We start from the raw sequence: 19,238 nt of genomic DNA, 5'->3' as shown, positions 1-19,238 counted from the left end.
TCAGGCTTTAGGGTTGTATTCCTTCTTCCTTTTGGTTTTTGTCCTTGGAGGGAAAGGCTGGTTGAGTGGTTTGTGTTGATTTCTTTTTAGGGATGACTTGTGCCTGTGTTCTTTTTTCCTTCATGCTTTGTCTAGTTTCACTTGCTCATAGGGAATCACATGTGGAGGCCTTGTACTAGACACTTCAGATCAGAGTTCCAAGTGGAAATCTGAATTATCTCTTTTTTATTGGATCTTTATTGGTTCTAGAAATTATCTGTGCTTAGCGCAATCTCTTTCTTAGTTCAGTTAGCATTTTTATTACAAATTTTTTTAATTCATTAACTGGTAGACTGATCACCTCTGTTTCATTGTTTATTATTTCAGGGTAGTTCCTTGCTCTTTTGAGGGTAGTTCCTTTGCCTTACCATTTTACTTAACTCTGTCTCTGAATTTAGGTGAAAGTTATCCACTGTGGTCTTGGGGGATGTTTTTACACAGCAGCATCCCAGTGTAGACTGTTTATGCCTATAGTCTCTGGTGTGAACCCTGAACTTAATGTAGATGCCAGACACATTTTTCCTCAGGATGTGCTAGCCATGATCACCTTGATAGGGGGTGTGCACGCTGGTGCTGGTGGCTGATGTTGGTTCTGGCCTGCACAGGACTTAAGGTGGGATATCCTCTCTGCTCAGAGGTAGGCACTGCTGCTTTGTCAGGGGTAGGGTCCACTCCCAGGATGCTGGAGCAGAATCCCTGGTAGTCAGGCTTGAACTGGCTCTGTTCCTTTTTACGTGTGTTTCTTATTGGCAAGCCAGTACCCATGTACTCCTCACAGTGGAGTCCAGGCTTTTCCAGTCTTTCTCTTTGTCCCACTGGTTCACCAAGCAGCCAAGGGGGCTTGTCTCCTCTACAGAGGACCCCAGAACTGTGATTCCCAGCCTGTGGCTCCAGCTGCTGACTTCCCAGGGTGAGTGTCCACCCACACTATTTCCCTCTTCTCCTTAGGTCCTTTCTAGGGGCAGAGGTCTCAGCCCAGTGTGTTTCTTCCCATCCTACCCAATTATGTGAGAATTTTTCTTGCAGCCTTGGTTGTATAGTTTTTCTGCCAGTTTCCAGTTTGTTTTCAGTGAGAATTTTTCCACATGTAAATGTATTTCTCATGTGTTTTTAGGGGTAGGTGAACTTCACATCCTTTTACTCCACTTCCTTAATCCTCCTTTCCCATGCAACATTTGAAACCAACATAAAAAATTTGTTTCTTACTCAAAAGTTAAATACCAAGGACCGAAAGTGAAAAAAAAATTAAGTCTTTATTGCGTTATCGTGGGGAGGGGAAGAAGTCTTTCAGGTATTCTAAAAAAGGTGAAAAAGTACTCTGAGGTTTCACTACAATACATTCCTTGAAAAATGCAGCAACTATATTGCCAAATAGAAAATTAATGAAGATGTAGTGTTAAATATGCAAAGTAACATGCTAAACCTTTCAAACTGCATTTACTTCAGGGAAAGCACATTAGTCTTTGTTCACCTTTGATTTTTTTACATGACCAAACTTCTCTAAGTCTCACCTCTTAAGAATTAGCTTCAGGGAAGGGTGTGGAGAAAGACCATGTGCAACCCCATAAAAACAGCTCATTTTTAAACTGCTGCCAGACATACATGTTTTATGAGTTAGACCTTAGATAATCCTTTGATTAAGAAGTTTCTTGATTCTAAATGCACAATGCTGCCAGCAACAAGGGCCTTAAGTTCTAAATATGCCAATTTCTTTCCTTTAGATTATAACCAACATTAAGTCTCTTTTCAAAGTTACATTTTCTTCTACCTTAAAATTTTTCAGAGAAAGGAAGAATTCAATTAAAATGAACCAACACTTTTATTCCATTAATCCTCTTTACTAAAACAATGCATACCAATCTCAACAACCATTCATTCAATGAGTGACTCCAGTGTGTCAGGCATTATGGAAGATGCAAAGATGAATATAAATATGAACAACTTGATATAAAGCAGGATGTTAACAGGATGTCAGACAACAAAAGCAGTTGTTTAAAAACTTAGCAAACTTAGGAAAGCCATATGGAAGAGGTAGTATTTGAACACAGACCATGAAGGGTGGGGAGGGTTCCAACAAGGAGTTATAGGGGATAAACCATTCAAAACAATGGGGATGGCATGAGCCAAGAAAAAGTACCAAGTCATATATGAAGAAATGAAAATTTAGGGGACATTCTGGTTCCTTTAGGTGAAAAGTAGTAGATTAATGGAGAATGATGAGTTGGAAACAAATCATGGCATATCTTAATAACTATTTGTACTTTCCTAAAAAGCGAATGACTAAATCCTTACTTCAGTGATACCAATCTGATTGAATATAGAAAAATGAAAAGGAAGTGAATCAATGTGAAATCAACATGAAAGAAACTTATGAGTCTATTAGAAAAGTCTAATGACAATGAAAAACTGAACAAAGCTGCAAAGATGAAACCATGGAGTAAGGGGTGAAAAATAATGTGATGGTAGAACCAATGAAACGTGGCAAACAGTTGACAACAGAGGGCAAGAGAAAGGAAGAAGTCAAAAGTAAATTTAAAAATGACTGTGCTACTAAAAGAAACAGGGAAATCAATTTCCAGTCATAGTTAACACTGATAAATCTCAGATTGGTCATTTGGATTTGAAGGATAGAATGGAGTATGCAGCGAACTGTTACAAATATGAGACTGGAAACAGAAAAAGATCAGTGACTAACTTGGGTTATGCTTAAATTTAGAAGAAGGAAAAATAAATACAGAAAAGACAAAACCAATATAAAGAGAAAAGAAAAGGGTATTATATACACCAAAGATAGGGTATCATCACTGCCTAATGTCTCAAGGGGAAGGTGAGAATGGAGAAAAAGTTTATAAATTTTCAAGTTAGATTATTTTGATTCACCTCCCAGAGAGTATATGTTCAGCAGTCAGATGTTAAGTTAGGAAGTGAGTGACTTATGAGGACACAGACATTGATGTTGTAGAAAGCTCTTTGCAAAGTTGAAGAAAAAACAGAGAGAATGATAACTTGGTGGGAGTAAAAATCAAACCAAGAACTTCTCATTTTACAGATATGAGAATTCAGGAAAAAAAATATGAATTTAAAAAAATGCACTCTAAATATCTAAATCAGGGTATTTTAAGTAGTAACTATTTGCTTCTGTTATGGAGTAAATGTTTGTGTCACGCCCACAAAATTCATATGCTGAGTCCTAACCCTCAACATGATAGTATGTGGAGATGAAAGAGTCCTTTGAGGAGGAACTAGGGTTAAGTAAGATCATTAAGAGTGAGGCTCTCATGCTGGGATTAGTATTCTTATGAGATACCAAAGAGCTTGTTCTCTCTTTCCCCTTCTATATATGCTTGCACCAAGGAAAACACCACTTCGTGTCATTGCACGAAGCAAGATGGTGACCACCTTTAAACCAGGAGAAGAGCTCTCACCAGGATCTGACTAATGCTGGCAGCCGCTGGCAGCCTGATCTCACATTTTTAGTCTCCGAACCTGAGAAAATAAAACTCTTGTTTAAGTCAAGTCTCTAGTATTTTGCTATAGAAGTCCCAGCAGACTAACACAGATTCAAAAAGACATAGCTTATTTTCTTATACATAATACCATCCGCTGGGATCTTTTCAGGACACCAAGACAGAAATTAGGGAGTAGTTGTAGTCTAACACAAAATTCCCTTGCTAAATCTCTCACATTCCTCAAACAACACAAAATTTCTCCATTACAGTAAGGAAAACATAAAATTAAATATCATTAAAATTGCAGATCAGAAAATATATCTGTATGTGGTCAAAAGACTCCAAAATGTTCTGAGAGGAAAATAAGGGGAAAAGGAACAAATATTGACCTACTGTACTGGGAGGAAGCTTAACAAGGAAGTGAATACAAAACAAACATTTGATTTCCTCTTAAAATGAGCAAAGTAAATCCATCTCACAAAATGGCTCTAAAAATGGCTAGGAAAATTTAAAATAAATAATTTGTAAGTGAATGACGAGTATCTGTGTGAAGTATCCAGCTAACAAATTTTACCCCAAGAGAAGATAATCTCAAAAGTTAAAAGTGGGCTCGTTAAGAGATCCTCAGTTCAGTTCAGTCACTCAGTCGTGTCTGACTCTTTGTGACCCCATGGAGTGCAGCACGTCAGGGCTCCCTGTCCATCACCAACTCCCCGAGTTTATTCAAACTCATGTCCATTGTGTCAGTGATGCCATCCAACCATCTCATCCTCTGTCGTCCCTTTCTCCTTCCACCTTCAATCTTTCCCAGCATCAGGGTCTTTTCAAACGAGTCAGTTCTTTCTATCAGGTGGCCAAAGTATTGAAGTTTCAGTTTCAGCATTAGTCCTTCCAATGAATATTCAGGACTGATTTCCTTTAGGATGGACTGGTTGGATCTCCTTGCTTAAGAGACCCTACACTAAAGTAATGTCATCAGTTGCTATGTCTACTCAAGTCATACTCCAGTATTTCTAAACTTTCCAAAACTCTCCAGAGACTCCTTTTCACCCATGCTAACTGCACACAGTCTGAAGAAGTCTATTCACACTGGTGATAAAATATTTGTAATGTCAACGAGATTTAAGTTAGCATGCTAACTCTGTTCTGATCAAGTCATCCCTCTTGAAAACGCTTTTTGAGAACTCATGGCTTAGTTCCTTCCAAAAAAGGTATTTCAAGGGTTCTCAAGAAACAAACACAAAGAAGCCACACCTTACTTCCCCATTACCACTTAAAATGTTTCTATTACTACCAAGTCAATGGCATGTCTGAACCAGTGTTAGTATTCCTATCGCTGGTAAGAAAAATATTAGTATACTATTTATAGTCATGGATTCCTAAATTGTTAGTATCATCCAAAGCAAACAACATACATACCACAGATCTAGGAAAATGAGGGGGAGATGAAATTACAACATTGCAAAGGTTACTGGAAAAGAATGGTGCTATAAAGAGAGTGTTCACATTCCTAAGGAGAGAATAAACCATAGGAAGCTCTTTATATAGAACAGAAAGACAGAGTCTCAAGAAATTATGAGGAGCCAAATGCTTTGGAAGGAAGAAAAAAACATGCCATATGGCATGGTACACATTTCCTGTTGAACTACTGTAAAAGGTTTAAACGTCACAGAAAAAGTACTGGTCACATAAACCCAAGCAAAGAACTATAGGTATGTATCTAACACAGAAGCATTAACTGATTTATAACCAAACACAGACCTCATAATACTAAACAGTATCTGATAGTATGTGTTTAAGTGTCTTAAAAGAGAAAGGGGGCATTTTTACATATTTTTTCCTTTCATGTATTAATCAAGCTAGGAAACAGCTGCACCTGGAGAAACTTCTACTTGATAGATTTTGGCTCTACCGAAGAAGACCTGGTTTTTCTTTGAGGCCAAATTTGGAATCTTCTTAAAAAAGAAAAACTTATTAGTCTTTAAGAGATTATTTTAAAAGTCTACGTTCCAGGCAGTGCTTCTCTTATTCACTTTTCTCAAAACACTAATTAGATGCCAAAACAAGAAAAGAGGGCAGGTAAAACTATGCAAAGGAAAAGGAAAAATATGTCTGAACTACACAAACAGGGTTTATGTTATCTTTGGAAGACAGAACACAGCCTGGAAATATTAGTGTTTCAATCATCTGCTGCAAGACTTGACCATTCAGGTTAAACCTGCTCTTTGTGGAGATTATTTTTTAGAGGTGCCATTTTGAAATTTTCTCATTCAGAACAAGCTTTGGGGAAACTTATGAAAGGCAGAGACATTCTTCATCTACAAAAATAAAACATGTTAAGTTATTTTTGCTGTTGCAGATAAATTATACAAGAACAGCACTTCCAGATGATGAGGCAATTAAAAAGAAAGAAACAATAAAAGATAAAATAAAAATTCTGAAGAGCTGCTAACACATCTGAACTACACTGGGACTAAACTGAGAGGAAGAGACGGGTGGGAATGACGAAACTCTACAGGATCCAAACGCTGCAAACGGGACGTGGGAAGAAAATGCCAAGAATTCAAAGCTCATCCATGTTATTTGGAGAAACTCCACCCAAACATCTTAAGAGATCACCTTCCTAACATAAGATGAAAGAGAGTATGTACCTGTTCTTCCTCTATAATGTTAGTTTCTAGCAATTTTAAGCTTCCACATCACAGCCACATTAAAACCCCAGGCTCCCTTTCCCTGCAGGAGATCATGCCATGCAGAGCAGACACAAGAAGACTGCAGTTAAAAAAAAAAAAATGAAACAGCATGAAGCAAGCTCCAAAGGTGCAAGGCTGAATTGGCTACATTAGCTTACCATATATCTCGGATCTACTCTCCTCTGAACTAGACTTTGTCTTCTTGGAGGAGCTATCTGCACAAGAGCGGGAGAAAAGGAGAGAGATATAGAAAATATGGAGACCAAATGTAAGGGGGAAAATTCATGGGGGAAAAAAAAAGAATGAATCATGATCAAGTTAAATCGTGCAAACACAAAGTATGAACATCACAGGTGACAGCCCTTAGAATAGTCACGAACAGCACAGGTAATGACATTTTAGATTTGTTGAAGAAAAGACAGTGCAATAAAAATATGTTCAAACAAAACAACACATGAGAATTCTACAAAATATATCATCTGACAACTGTAGAGATGACAAAAGCACTAAAAGCTGTAGTGTTCTCATTGTGAAACACTGGGTACCACTTTGCTATTCTGTCTTTGGAGATGGGCACATCACAGATGAACAACACAGAGTAAGTCAAGACTTTAATGGCTTCGATGAGTATAGGACAGAAATTCTGTGACCCTCGTTATCAAGACAAAACTAATCAATAAATGAAAGCCTTGGAGTCCTATGACATCAAAATTAGGTGTCAGAAACAAAGAATTATTTCTTAATAGAGATCCAGAAGTTATATATTACATACTCCCACCACCAAAGACTCCTAAATTTATGACTGGGATTTCATTTTTAACCTACCACCCAAGGTTTAGTAGCTGTTCACTTCCCATTCTTTCCTTACTAGGTAATATTTGTATTTTTCAAAGTGCACTAGTGGTTTATACTAAACTATGTAACATCTTGGATACAAAAAAAAAACACTCTATAAAAATGTTATTTCTAAGTGAAAATACCTAAAAATAGATACATTATATTTTTGTATCTGAGACCTTAGTATTTACTTACTTCATCTTTTGTCATAGGAACGACTAAGTGAATAAAACAGTATATGCACAAAGAATAAGTTTCAAATGATAAAAGCATATTTATCAAGTAATTTTTATAAATTAAATACTGAGTGAGTTTACAAGGGGAAACCAAAGCCTATATATTACAAGAGGGGTTCAACCTATATACAAAATTAAGAATATAAATAGTCAGAAGTACACTAGCATGAAAATTCTAGGAAATATCAATACTACTGAAGTTGAAAGACAGCTCTGAGTTTAGAACACTTTTTGAAGAAAAAGGGATTTCTATTCATCTACTTACTCTAAAGTGAGACAATCATTAATTTTGAATTATTTTATCTAATTCTCCAATTTACTGTGATCACATCTGAATTTTTAATTGACTACAGAATATGTAGTTGTTACAGCCTTGATTAGTTTTGGTTTTATAAACATACTACTGTTCATACCTTGCTACTAAGTCCTTGGTCTGACCAAAATTTCCGATTATGATATAACTATCTCTATTATCATTACTGTTTTAAAATATAACAGTCTGCAATGATGATTTCATAGTAGAATCCATAGTGTTGAAAGTTAAAAATGCCTGTATTCCTTCTGAGTGCAAAGGTTTCATATCATGTAGTTGAAGAGGAAGGAGAGTCTTAAATAGATCAAACAGCTATTCCTGGGTGTTTCAGGCAGTTATGTAGCTTAAGGTGTATTATTCAAAACTTCACCAGTCTCAGTATTCTTTGGCAGAACAAAGTGTGTTACCTGTGGGGTCAAAATCATGTGATGTACTGCGCTCAACTTTCTGCTTCTTATCTGTTGGTGACTCTCGGTTCAAAATACTTCCATGCCTAAGTTAAATAAAAGCAATTAAATATTTACTACAAAAAAAATCACTGTAACAAAAACAATTTAAAAACCCCAAGTGTGTCTTACAAAGAGAAACCAATAAATGAGTTTACCTTACATAGTCTCATAAACCTAATTCATATTTTTCAAGGCGTTTCAAAATTCAGTCTGTGCTATGTTTAATACAGTCTATTTAGCTGGTTACAAAAAGTGCTTTAAAATACTGAGCAGTATTTATAAGGGCTTCCCTGGTAGCTCAGCTGGTGAAGAATCCGCCTGCAATGCAGGAGACCCCAGTTCGACTCCTGGGTACGGAAGATTCCCTGGAGAAGGGACAGGCTACCCATTCCACTATTCTTGAGTTTGCCTGGTGGCTCAATCAGTAAAGAATCTGCCTGCAATGTGTGAGACCTAGGTTCGATCCCTGGGTTGGGAAGATCCCCTGGAGGAAGGCATGGCAACCCACTCTAGTAATCTCGCCTGGAGAATCCCATGGACAGAGGAGTCTGGCAAGCAACAGTTCATGGGGTCACAAAGAGTTGGACAAGACTGTGTGACTAAGCACGGCACAGCATTTAGTAATAAAGTGTATTTTATTCTGAGAAATAACTGCTTAAAATCTCTTAGTGGTTTTCACAGGCTGATCACTATTATTCAAATGTAACAGATAATAAAACAGTACTGAAAAGTAATTAAACACAGTCCCCAACCCTGTGTTTACTATGGTCAGGTTCAAAAATCTGTGTAAATACAGCATGGATGAGAACAGTTTAAAAAAAAAAAATCTTAGGCAAGGCTCTTTTAAAGCCTGCCTACAGTTGGTGCCACAGACATATTTTTTGCAAGTCCCAGATGAAACTAGAATTATTGTTTTTCCTATGCCCTACCATATTACACTTGATCAGATAATGGCTGGGCAGCAAATAAGACCACTACTGTTTAACACATACATTACTAATTAACTGAAATGTCAAGATGAGCATTGGTATCTTGGACTATGCCATCACTAAAAAATGATAAAAGTATCATAATAATTAGGAATGACACACTACCTACATTTTAAATAATATTTATGACAATTAAGACCAGAGAGAAAAGAGATGCTGAAGAGCAAGTACTCAGGAAGAGGCATTTAATCCCAGAAAATGAATAAATATGAAGATATAGATACAGACACAGAAATATTTGGACATTTTGGATTTTTTCCTTTACTTTCTTAGGGTAACTAACTGATTCAGTTTGCCAAAGTTCATTAACTAAAGACAGTTACAGTCAACCAAGTTATAAAACCCATCAAAACTGGCAATCCATTTACACTCCCCAAGCTACTCACAACTTAAAACAGTCACAAAAGATTTCGAAATTAAATCTCTTCATAGGGAGTGACCTTAAGTATTGATTTGAACAAACTTTTAAAATGCTTATATTAAAAACATTAGAAATGTTATCAAAATAATGCCATCTTCCAGAAAAAATATGCAACACCTGTTATATTTCAAACTTGTAAAACATTCTGAAATTTTAAACTACTTAAATCCACATTTTCTAAAACCACGAAAATGCACCATAATTTCAAAGGAACACTTCTAAGTAACACTGAACCTAAACATATGAAGTGCAACTGAACAACTTACCTTATAGGTTTTTTGAGGGGAAACCTGAAACAAAGAAAAAACAAAAAGAACAGATGTAGTTATTTCACTTTTAAGATTAAGTTTATTCATTCTATAAAACCAGAATAAGGGATTTAAATCTTGTACTAACTTTTCCAAGGCAAGATTCAACAAACAAGTGGAACTGGATACATTTTTTAATGTCTTAACTACTTTGTTAAATCTTAAATTGCAGGTGCATTTACCATCAGCTGTCCCTGAGTATGGGTTCTCTTTTTAAAAATCCAAATAATAATAGCAATAGCTACATTTATTGAGGACTTAGTTAGACGCTAAGCACTATTCTAAACTGTTCACATATATTATTTTTTAATTCTAAAAATATCTATGAAGATATTATTTCTATTTTACAGACTTAAAAAATGGAAGCTAGAAAAATGTCACCATTATAAATATTATAATATAAATATTATATTTACTTTTCCTAGCAAGAAAGTTCCTTCTTCACCTTTCCCATCCAAAATACCTGGGTGCTGATTACTGCTCTACTGGTCTGTGTCTAACCTTTGATCATGATCAAATCAAGATCTTCAATTATTTATGTTTAACATAAATATTTCCCATTCAATTATTTCTGTAGCAACAGAAATCTAGAAAAAACTACCACTGAAATATTATCAGTTACTAAAAACAAGTTCCAAAAGTAGAAGACAAAGGGTACTTTAACACTTTTTTCAGTTCTGTAAGCAAAAAGAACTACAGCCTTTCCTCCTGGTTGTCTTTTTAAAAGAATATTTCTAGAGGCTTCCTGATAAGAATTTGACACTATACATAAACACTAACCTAAGTCTAAAAGAATGTTCTCAAACTTCCATTCTTCTTCTCATTTCTGTCATTTCTATAATTATTTCAACCAATAATATTTCGTGTAAAGATTATTTAGTCTAGGTAATAAGAACAGGGCTTATTAAGAATATCAGTAATTTTTTTAAAAGACTATTAGTAAGGGTTGTTGTTTAGTTGCTAAGTTGTGTCCAACTCTTTTTGTGACTCCATGCGCTGTAGCCCACCAGGCTCCTCTGTCCATGGGATTTCCCAGGCAAGAATACTGGAATGGGTTGCCATTTCCTTCTCCAGGGGATCTTCCCCACCCAGGGATAGAACTTGTGTCTCCTGCATTGCAGGCAGATTCTTTACCACTGAGCCACCAGGGAAGCACATTAGTAAGGGAAGGAAGAAATAAACATAAAACAATGATACTTGACTATTTTATTTGGCATGGAGGTAGTTTAGCTTAAAAAGAAAACTTAGTCTAAATATAACTTTAATTATAATTCCCTTTAATTCCCATATAAATTAAAATTGATCCAAAGAAAAACAGAATCTAAAAACTTTCCTAATAAGTGACAGAATATTAACTTACAATCCAGGTAGGCATGACAAGAAATAGAGGTCTGGACTAAGAGAGAGGACACTGCTCTAAAGAATATATTGATTACAAAAGATTATAAAATCTTCAGAAATAAGAATTCCTAAGTAGTCCATCCTTACCTGCTGGAGGAGGTGGGATGGAATGGGATTTAAATTTAAAGAATCACAAAAGCCACCACAATACTGTAAAGTAATTATCCTCCAATTAAAATAAATTAATTTAAAAAAAAAAGATGAACATAAAAGTTGGCAGTAAAGAATTCCCAACTGAATTTCTGCAAAGGATAATACCTGCAGTTAGCAACCTTAGCCACTTGGCCTGACAACCATTATATTAAAAACTCCTATCCCAAAACAATGCTGCTTGCGTCAGAAACTGCATCATCCAGGGAGATTCTGGTAAAGAAACCGGAAGTTCCCAGACTACTGATTGTAAACCAGTTTCCTGAGCTATTTTCTCTTACAAGGGAATGGAAAGGAAAGGAAAGAGGACAAAAATGAAATAAGAAGGGCTACCTCACAGTATAACTTCCTTACTGCAACTGACTTATCACAGTCCCCAAGTACAAAGAAATTTCTCAAAAAAAATCTTTACATCACAATACTTTTTCTCTAATCACCAAATTCCACTTTAAAATATGTGGTAAAACAAACAAATATACATGTACATATGCATGTGATGTTGCATATGCATGTAAGTAACAAAGTCAAGGGCCTTCTTCCGTCAGCTCCAGCTAAGAACATCACCAACAGAATCCCACAGTTTTGTAAAATCACTACTGCCTCCTGGATATTGACATGGAGATGTAATGAGAAGCTAGAAGCAGAAAGCTAGAACCCCAAAGAAAAACTTGGGGCTAGAGTTGTAGATTTGTGTCACCAAACTACTGATGGTCACTGAATTTAAAACAGCACATAAAGAGAAAACACCAAGGATCAAATCCTGGGGAAAAGAAACCTAGTTTCTGAACAACTGAGAAAGGATGTGAGAGCTGACGAAGGAGATAAAGAAGATAAATCACAATAGAGAAAGGGCTGTCCTAGGGACCAACAAAAAAGAGATACTACTACTAAACGCTACAGAAAGGTAGACTAAAGGCTGAGAAATGGCCATATTCTAAGCAACATAGTAACCCAACACTAGGCTGATAAAACAGTTCTGGTGTACAAAAATCCCATATTTCCAAGTCCCTGTCCATTGTGTAGTCCAATCATAAAATTGTGAAAATCCCCTCTGGTTAGATATTTAAGTAGAAACAGCTGTGTCTGAATGCTGACATAACATTAGATGTGGCTAGTTAATCAAATGTGTCTGGATTTTGAAAATATCCTGTTGATGACTTGGACATTTAGCCAACAATGAATATGTTTGTGTGTATTTATATATGTGTATATGTATTTTGCTAGATATATGACAAAGTCAAAATGCCAATATGAAGAACCATAATAGATAAACGAAAGGGTTACCAGGAGTTTGAGCCACTGGGATAAAGGTGCCTTGGTTGTTGTTCAGTCCCTAAGTCGTGTCCGACTTTTTGCGACCTCAGGGACTGCAGCTTCCCAGGTGACTCAGTGGAAAAAGAATCCGCCTGCAATGTAGGAGACACAGGCAGACACGAGTTTGATTTCCAGGTCGGGAAGATCCCCTGGAGAAGGGCATGGCAATTCGCTCCAGTATTCTTGCCTGAAAAATCCCGTGGACATCTGGAGGGCTACAGTTGACGGAGTCGCAAAGAGGTGGATACGACTGAAGTGATTTAGCATGCATGCACGCATGGACCCCAGCACACCAGGCTTCCCTGTCCTTCATCATCTCCCAGAGTTTGCTCAAACTCATGTCCACTGAGTTGGTAATGCCATCTAACTGTCTCATCCTCTGTCGTCTAAGCATACAAAGCACACCTGCATGCCAAAAATCCTAACCAAGGGCCTTAAATGTCACAACACATTGACTCACTTGACTCAGGATGCCTTTTCTTTGTTAGTTCTGAGCTCTAGTATTAAATCATTAGGTTACAATATGCAGAGATGCCCCCCCAATTTTTTATTTTCACACTTCTCCCAGTATGTTATATAGTGTAGAGAGAAATGTGTTTGGTAATTAAACAACCCTAACCTGCAATTAATATATATATTGGAATAATACTTTCATTTCTTACCAGGTGTAATGATTCTATGATACATATATATATACATACATGATATCATAACTATTTTTAAGATTTAAAAACTCAGGGCTTCCCTGGTGGCTCAGTGGTAAAGAATCTGCCTGCCAGTGCAGAGGACATGGGTTCAATTTCTGGTCTGAAGATCCCACATGCTGTGGAGCAACTCAGCCCATGTGCCACAACTATTGAGCCCGTCATCTGCAACAGGAGAAGCCACTATGATGAGAAGCCCATGCATCTCAACAAAGAATAGCCCCTGCTCTCTGCAAGTAGAGAAAAGCCCACGCATCAACGAAGGCCCAGTGCAGACAAAAATAAATAAATTTTTTTAAAAAGAGATTTTAAAACCTAAAAGCTTTAAGACCATTACACAGAATTTCTTCTGGATTAAAAAAACTGCAAAGAAGTGCCGAAGTGATGTGTCACAACATATTTGTTTATAATAAATAGCCTACTAGAAATCATATTTTCCTTTTATTGATTTTGGTGAGAAAAAAGCTAGCCTTTGGATACCACTCCAATGAGAAGCATTCTGAAAGAAGAAATGGGGATATCACAGGCAAACCTTAATTCCTATTCTGTTTCCTCCAAGATATTAGATTTTTATCCCTTGGGTTTAGTTATGATGAGGAATTTGAGAGTCTGGATGGTTCTTAATAATGGATGACCGAAATGAAGGGGAGGAAGTTAAGGAAATTTCACCTACATTGGAGAGTGGTCAAGCTTTTATTAGCATTCAAGCAATGTTATCTACTAAATTTAGAATTCTCAAAAATTTCATTGTAACATACATCCTGTTTTAGTCTTATTAAAATGCAGGAGAAAAATCACTTCAGTGAGTAGAGTTACTAGACAAAGAATTCTGCAAAACAGGTTAACAATTAAGGTAATTCTTAGGCTCAACTGCTCATAAAATGATAATAAACATCAGTGCAAAAACAGACTATTCCAGCATTGCTACAGTACTGTTGCTGTTCGGTCTCTAAGTCAGGTCCAACTCTTGGCAACCCCATGGACTGCAGCAAACCAGGTTTCCTTGTCCTTCACTATCTCCCAGAGCTTACTCAGACTCATGTCCATTGAGTCGGTGATGCTTCTTAACCATCTCATCCTCTGTTGCCCCCTTCTCCTCCTGCCCTCAATCTTTCCCAGCATCTGGGTCTTTTCCAATGAGTCGGCTCTTCGCATCAGATGGCCAAAGTATTGTTACAGTACAGTCAATGAGAATTACATGTGATCTCAACGCCTTAGGTTCAAGGACTCCTCAGAAAAAACACAAGGTTCGTATTTTGGTTTTACATTGAAAAGGTATTTGAACTTGGGCAAGTTGCTTAACCTCGCCAAGAATCATTTGTAGAACAGTGATAATACTAATACCAAACTCACCACTTTGTTTTGAGAAGTAAATCATAAAATGAGAAGCATTAAATAAGAAGCACTGCCTTGCGTATATTAAGCATTTAATTACTAGTAGCTATTAGGAAGAACTAGTGACATTATTAAGTGTCATTCAGGTATGACCAAAATCAAATCCCTTATGATTATACAGTGGTGGTGACAAATAGATTCAATGCATTAGATCTGATAGACAGAGTGCCTGAAGAAATATGGACAGATGTTTGTAACACTGTACAGGAGGCAGTGATAAACCATCACCAAGAAAAGGAAATGCAAAAAGGCAACATGGTGGTCTGAGGAGGCCTTACAAATAGCTGAGAAGAAAAGAAAAGAGAAAGGTAAAGGAGAAAAGGAAAGATATACCATCTGAATGCACAGTTCCAGAAAAGAGCAAGGAGAGATAAGAAAGCCTTTTTGACTGAACAATGCAACAAAATAGAGGAAAACAACAGAATAGCAAAGACTAGGGATCCCTTATAGAAAATCAGAGATACGAAGGGAACATTTCATGCAAAGATAGGCACAATAAAGGACAGAAATGGTATGGACTTGACAGAAGCAGAAGATATTAAGCAGAGGTGGCAATAATACACAGAACAACTATACAAAAAAGATCTTAATGACTCGGATAACCATGATGGTGTGATCACTCACCTAGAACCAGATACTCTGGAGTGTGAAGTCAAGTGGGCTTTAGGAAATATCACTATGAACAAAGCTACTGGAGGTGATGGAATTCCAGCTGAGCTATTTCAAACCCTAAAAGACGATGCTGTGAAAGTGCTGCACTCAATATGCCAGCAAATTAGGAAAACTTCAGCAGTGGCCACAGGACTGCAAAAATGTCAGTTTTCATTCCAATCGCAAGAAGGGCAATGCCAAAGAATGTTCAAACTACCACACAATTGCACTCATTTCAAATGCTAGCAAAGTAATGCTCAAAACCCTTCAAGCTGGACTTCAACGGTCTGTGAATCAAGAACTTGCAAAAATAAAAGCTGAATTTAGAAAAGGCAGAGGAACCACAGATCAAATTGCCAACATCCATTAGATCACAGAAAAAGCTAGAGTATTCCAGAAAAACATCTACTTCTGCTTCATTGACTATGTTAAAGCCTTTGACTGTGTTCAGTTCAGTTCAATTCAGTTCAGTCACTCAGTCGTGTCCTACTCTTTGCGACCCCATGAATCGCAGCACGCCAGGCCTCCCTGTCCATCACCAACTCCCGGAGTTTACTCAAACTCATGTCCATTGAATCGGTGATGCCATCCAACCATCTCATCCTCTGTTGTCCCCTTCTCCTCCTGCCTCCAATCATTCCCAGCATTAGGGTCTTTTCCAATGAGTCAACTCTTCACATGAGGTGGCCAAAGTATTGGAGTTTCAGCTTCAGCATCAGTCCTTCCAATGAACACCCAGGACTGATCTCCTTTAGGATGGACTGGTTGGATATTCTTGCAGTCCAATGGACTCTCAAGTCTTCTTCAACATCACAGTTCAAAAGCATCAATTTTTCGGTGCTCAGCTTTCTTCACCATTCAACTCTCACATCCACTCATGACTACTGGAAAAACCACAGCCTTGACTAGACAGACCTTTGTTGGCAAAGTGACTGTGTAGATCACAGCAAACTGAAAGGTCGGGGCATGCCCCCGGGAAAGTGCTGCAAGGCAAATTCCGGAGGCTGGCTAAACTTCCAGGGGCTGGCCCCCTGCAGCCTGGTCCAATCAGGTACCAACACAGAGCCCTCGGACACTGACCACCGCTGTAGCCCGCGCTTTCTTCCTTATATGAAAAGACCTGGCCTGGATGCCTGCCCGGACTATAAAACCCCTCCCCACACCTCGTACCTTGCAGACTCCCTTTGTCTCCTCACTCACCAGCCCCCTGGGAATTCTGCCCGAGAGCGAGAGCGACGCTTAATAAAAGGCCTTTACCACCGGTCCTTAGAGGCGGCTTTTTCTTTCTCCCGCGGCGTTTTCTAACACATACTATAGAAAATTCTTAAAGAGATGAGAATACCAGACCATCTTACCTGTGTTCTGCAAAACCTGTATGCAGGTCAAGAAGCAGCAGTTAGATCTGGACATGGAACAGTGGACTGGTTCAAAATTGGGCAAGGAGTATGTCAAGGCTGTATATTGTCAACCTTATTTAACTTATACTTAAGTTATATGCAGAAGTGTATTAGTCGCTCAGTCATGTCCAACTCTTTGAAACCCCATGGACTGTAGCCCGTTAGGCTCCTCCATCCATGGGATTGTTCCAGGCAAGAATACTGAAGTGGGTTACCATTTCCTTCTCCAGGGGATCTTCCTGACCCAGGGATCAAACTCAGGTCTCCTGAATTGCAGGCAGATGCTTTACTGTCTGAGCCACTGGGGAATATGCAGAGAACACCACCCGAAATGTTGGGGTGGATGAATCACAGCCTGGAATCAAGACTGCGGGGAGAAATATCAATAACCTCAGATATGCAAATGATACCACCCTAACGGCAGAAAGTGAAGAGGAACTAAAGAGCCTCTTGACGAAGGTGAAGGATGAGAATGAGAAAGTTGGCTTAAAATTCAATATTTAAAAAACTAAGATCTCAGTATCTGGTCCCATCATTTCATGGCAAACAAATGGGGAAATAATGGAAACAGCGACAGACTTTATTTTCTTGGGCTCCAAAATCACTGTGGATGGTGACTGCAGCCATGAAATTAAAAGACACTTGCTGCTTGGAAGAAAAGCAATGACAAACCTAGGCAGCATATTAAAATGCAGACATTACTCTGCCTACAAACATCCGCATAGACGAAGCTATCGTTTTTCCAGTAGTCATGTATGGGTATGAGAGCTGGAGAAAAAAAAGGCTGAGCACTGCAAAACTGACGCCTTCAAACTGTGGTGCTGAAGAAGACTTCTGAGAGTCCCTTGGACAGTAAGGAGATCAAACCAGTCAATTCTAAAGGAAATCAACCTTGAATATGCATTGGAAGGACTGATGTGGAAGCTGAAGCTCTAATACTCTGGCGACTGATGCAAAGAGCCGACTCATTGGAAAAGACTCTTTGGACTGGACCCAATGGATGCTGGGAATGATTGAAGGCAGGAGGAGAATGGGACAACAGAGGATGAGACGGTTGGCTGGCATCACAGACTCAATGGACATGAGCTTGAACATGAGATGGTGAAGGACAGGGAAGCCTTGTGTGCTGCAGTCCATGGAGTCGCAAAGAGTTGGACACGACCGAGCGACTGAACAACAATCAGGAAGAACAAATATCAATTCTGAATTTTAGTGGCATGACTTCAAATTCAATAGAAAAGAAAAATAAAGACTAACATTATTCAGATAACTTTTTAGCTCAGTAAAATCCATAGAAATGCATAGTTCAAAGCCTATGATGAAACTATAAACTTAACTTGCCAAGTCATACTATATAAAATTAATGTCAATCCTCAAGTTACCAAATTTCCTAGTTGCTACAGGGTAAGAAAAAAATCAGATTATAACCAAAATTTTTAATTCTGGCAAGTAAGATCAGTGATTTTTTTAAACAAAGTAAAATTATGTTGACTTTACTTGCCATTTAGTAAAAAGTCCAACATTTCCTCATCTCCTTTAAGATATCAAGAATGATTAAGGTAGTCTGTGTCCTGGATGTAAATTGAGTTTTTCATTTATCTATTTCTAAAAACTAAATAACCTGAAGCAAAGCACTTAATTTTGAAAGTACTCTAACATGAATATGAGCAAGTCAGCTCAAGTTATTATATATTTTTCACAAAATAATAAATGAAGACAGCTATAAGGATGTTTGCCTACAATACACAGTACCTAAAAGTATGCGATTCAGAACACAGTACTTATTTCAGCTGACTGTTAACTGAATCTTTACATCTCTGGACAGCAACATACACAGAACCAAAAGCAGTAAACAACCACCACCACTTCCCTCCCACCAAAAAAAAAGAAAAAACCAAAATACCAGTCATAAATCCTTTTGCCACCTATAATTTATAACTTGTCACGCTTAGAGTTGCTAAAAGAACTAAAAACTTTGGATCTAGACAAAAAAAGAGTCTGAACATTATCTACCACTGTGCTTTTTTGTTAGCATACACATCCAAAGCATGAAAAGTTTAGCAGAGCTGGCAATAAAACAATAATTAGTTCTATCAGAAAGACTCTAAAGCAGAAGCTACAGCTGACAGGATGACTCATGGAGAATTTTTCATGGTGTTATTAGTTTCAAACTTCTGGACCCTGCAATACAAACCACAGAATGACAAGGAACAAGGAGCTCAGCTCGGTGTAGATCCAAAAATGATTCACTAGAATGTAATGCAAGATCTCAAAAGTTAAAAAACTTTTTAAACATAGCTTAGTATACTGCCACTTTTACTGAAGAATTTCAAACACAAGACAGATGCTAAGTAAATGTCTCTTGTTTTTGTGGACATACTTTGACAAATCAAACAGTAAATTCTAAATTATTTTAATTCTCTGTCAGAGATATTATACATTTCATATTGGTTGTTTCTGAACTGGGAAAAGTAAGTCATAAGAGAAAATAA

The 19,238-nt window shown here is 37.5% G+C and overlaps 1 protein-coding gene across 6 annotated transcripts in view; it reads right to left on the bottom strand.

Annotated features, from left to right (window-relative positions):
- Positions 1 to 19,238, bottom strand: part of ARHGEF12 (Rho guanine nucleotide exchange factor 12) — a 150,372-nt gene that overhangs the window by 76,752 nt on the left and 54,382 nt on the right. For 3 of the 6 annotated variants that reach the window (XM_043901225.1, XM_043901215.1, XM_043901234.1), the window contains exons 2-3: positions 9,693 to 9,716; positions 7,975 to 8,060 (exon numbers count right to left, since the gene is read on the bottom strand). In XM_043901225.1, coding sequence (XP_043757160.1) covers positions 7,975 to 8,060; positions 9,693 to 9,716 — 110 coding nt within the window. Of the gene's footprint in view, positions 1 to 6,339; positions 6,397 to 7,974; positions 8,061 to 9,692; positions 9,717 to 19,238 lie in introns of all 6 variants that reach the window. The other 3 variants (XM_043901196.1, XM_043901206.1, XM_043901236.1) reach the window with 2 other exon arrangements.

This window comes from Cervus elaphus, chromosome 1, assembly GCF_910594005.1.
Source record: "Cervus elaphus chromosome 1, mCerEla1.1, whole genome shotgun sequence".
NCBI classification, from domain to species: domain Eukaryota; kingdom Metazoa; phylum Chordata; class Mammalia; order Artiodactyla; family Cervidae; genus Cervus; species Cervus elaphus.
This window is presented reverse-complemented; position numbering and strand designations above follow the sequence as displayed.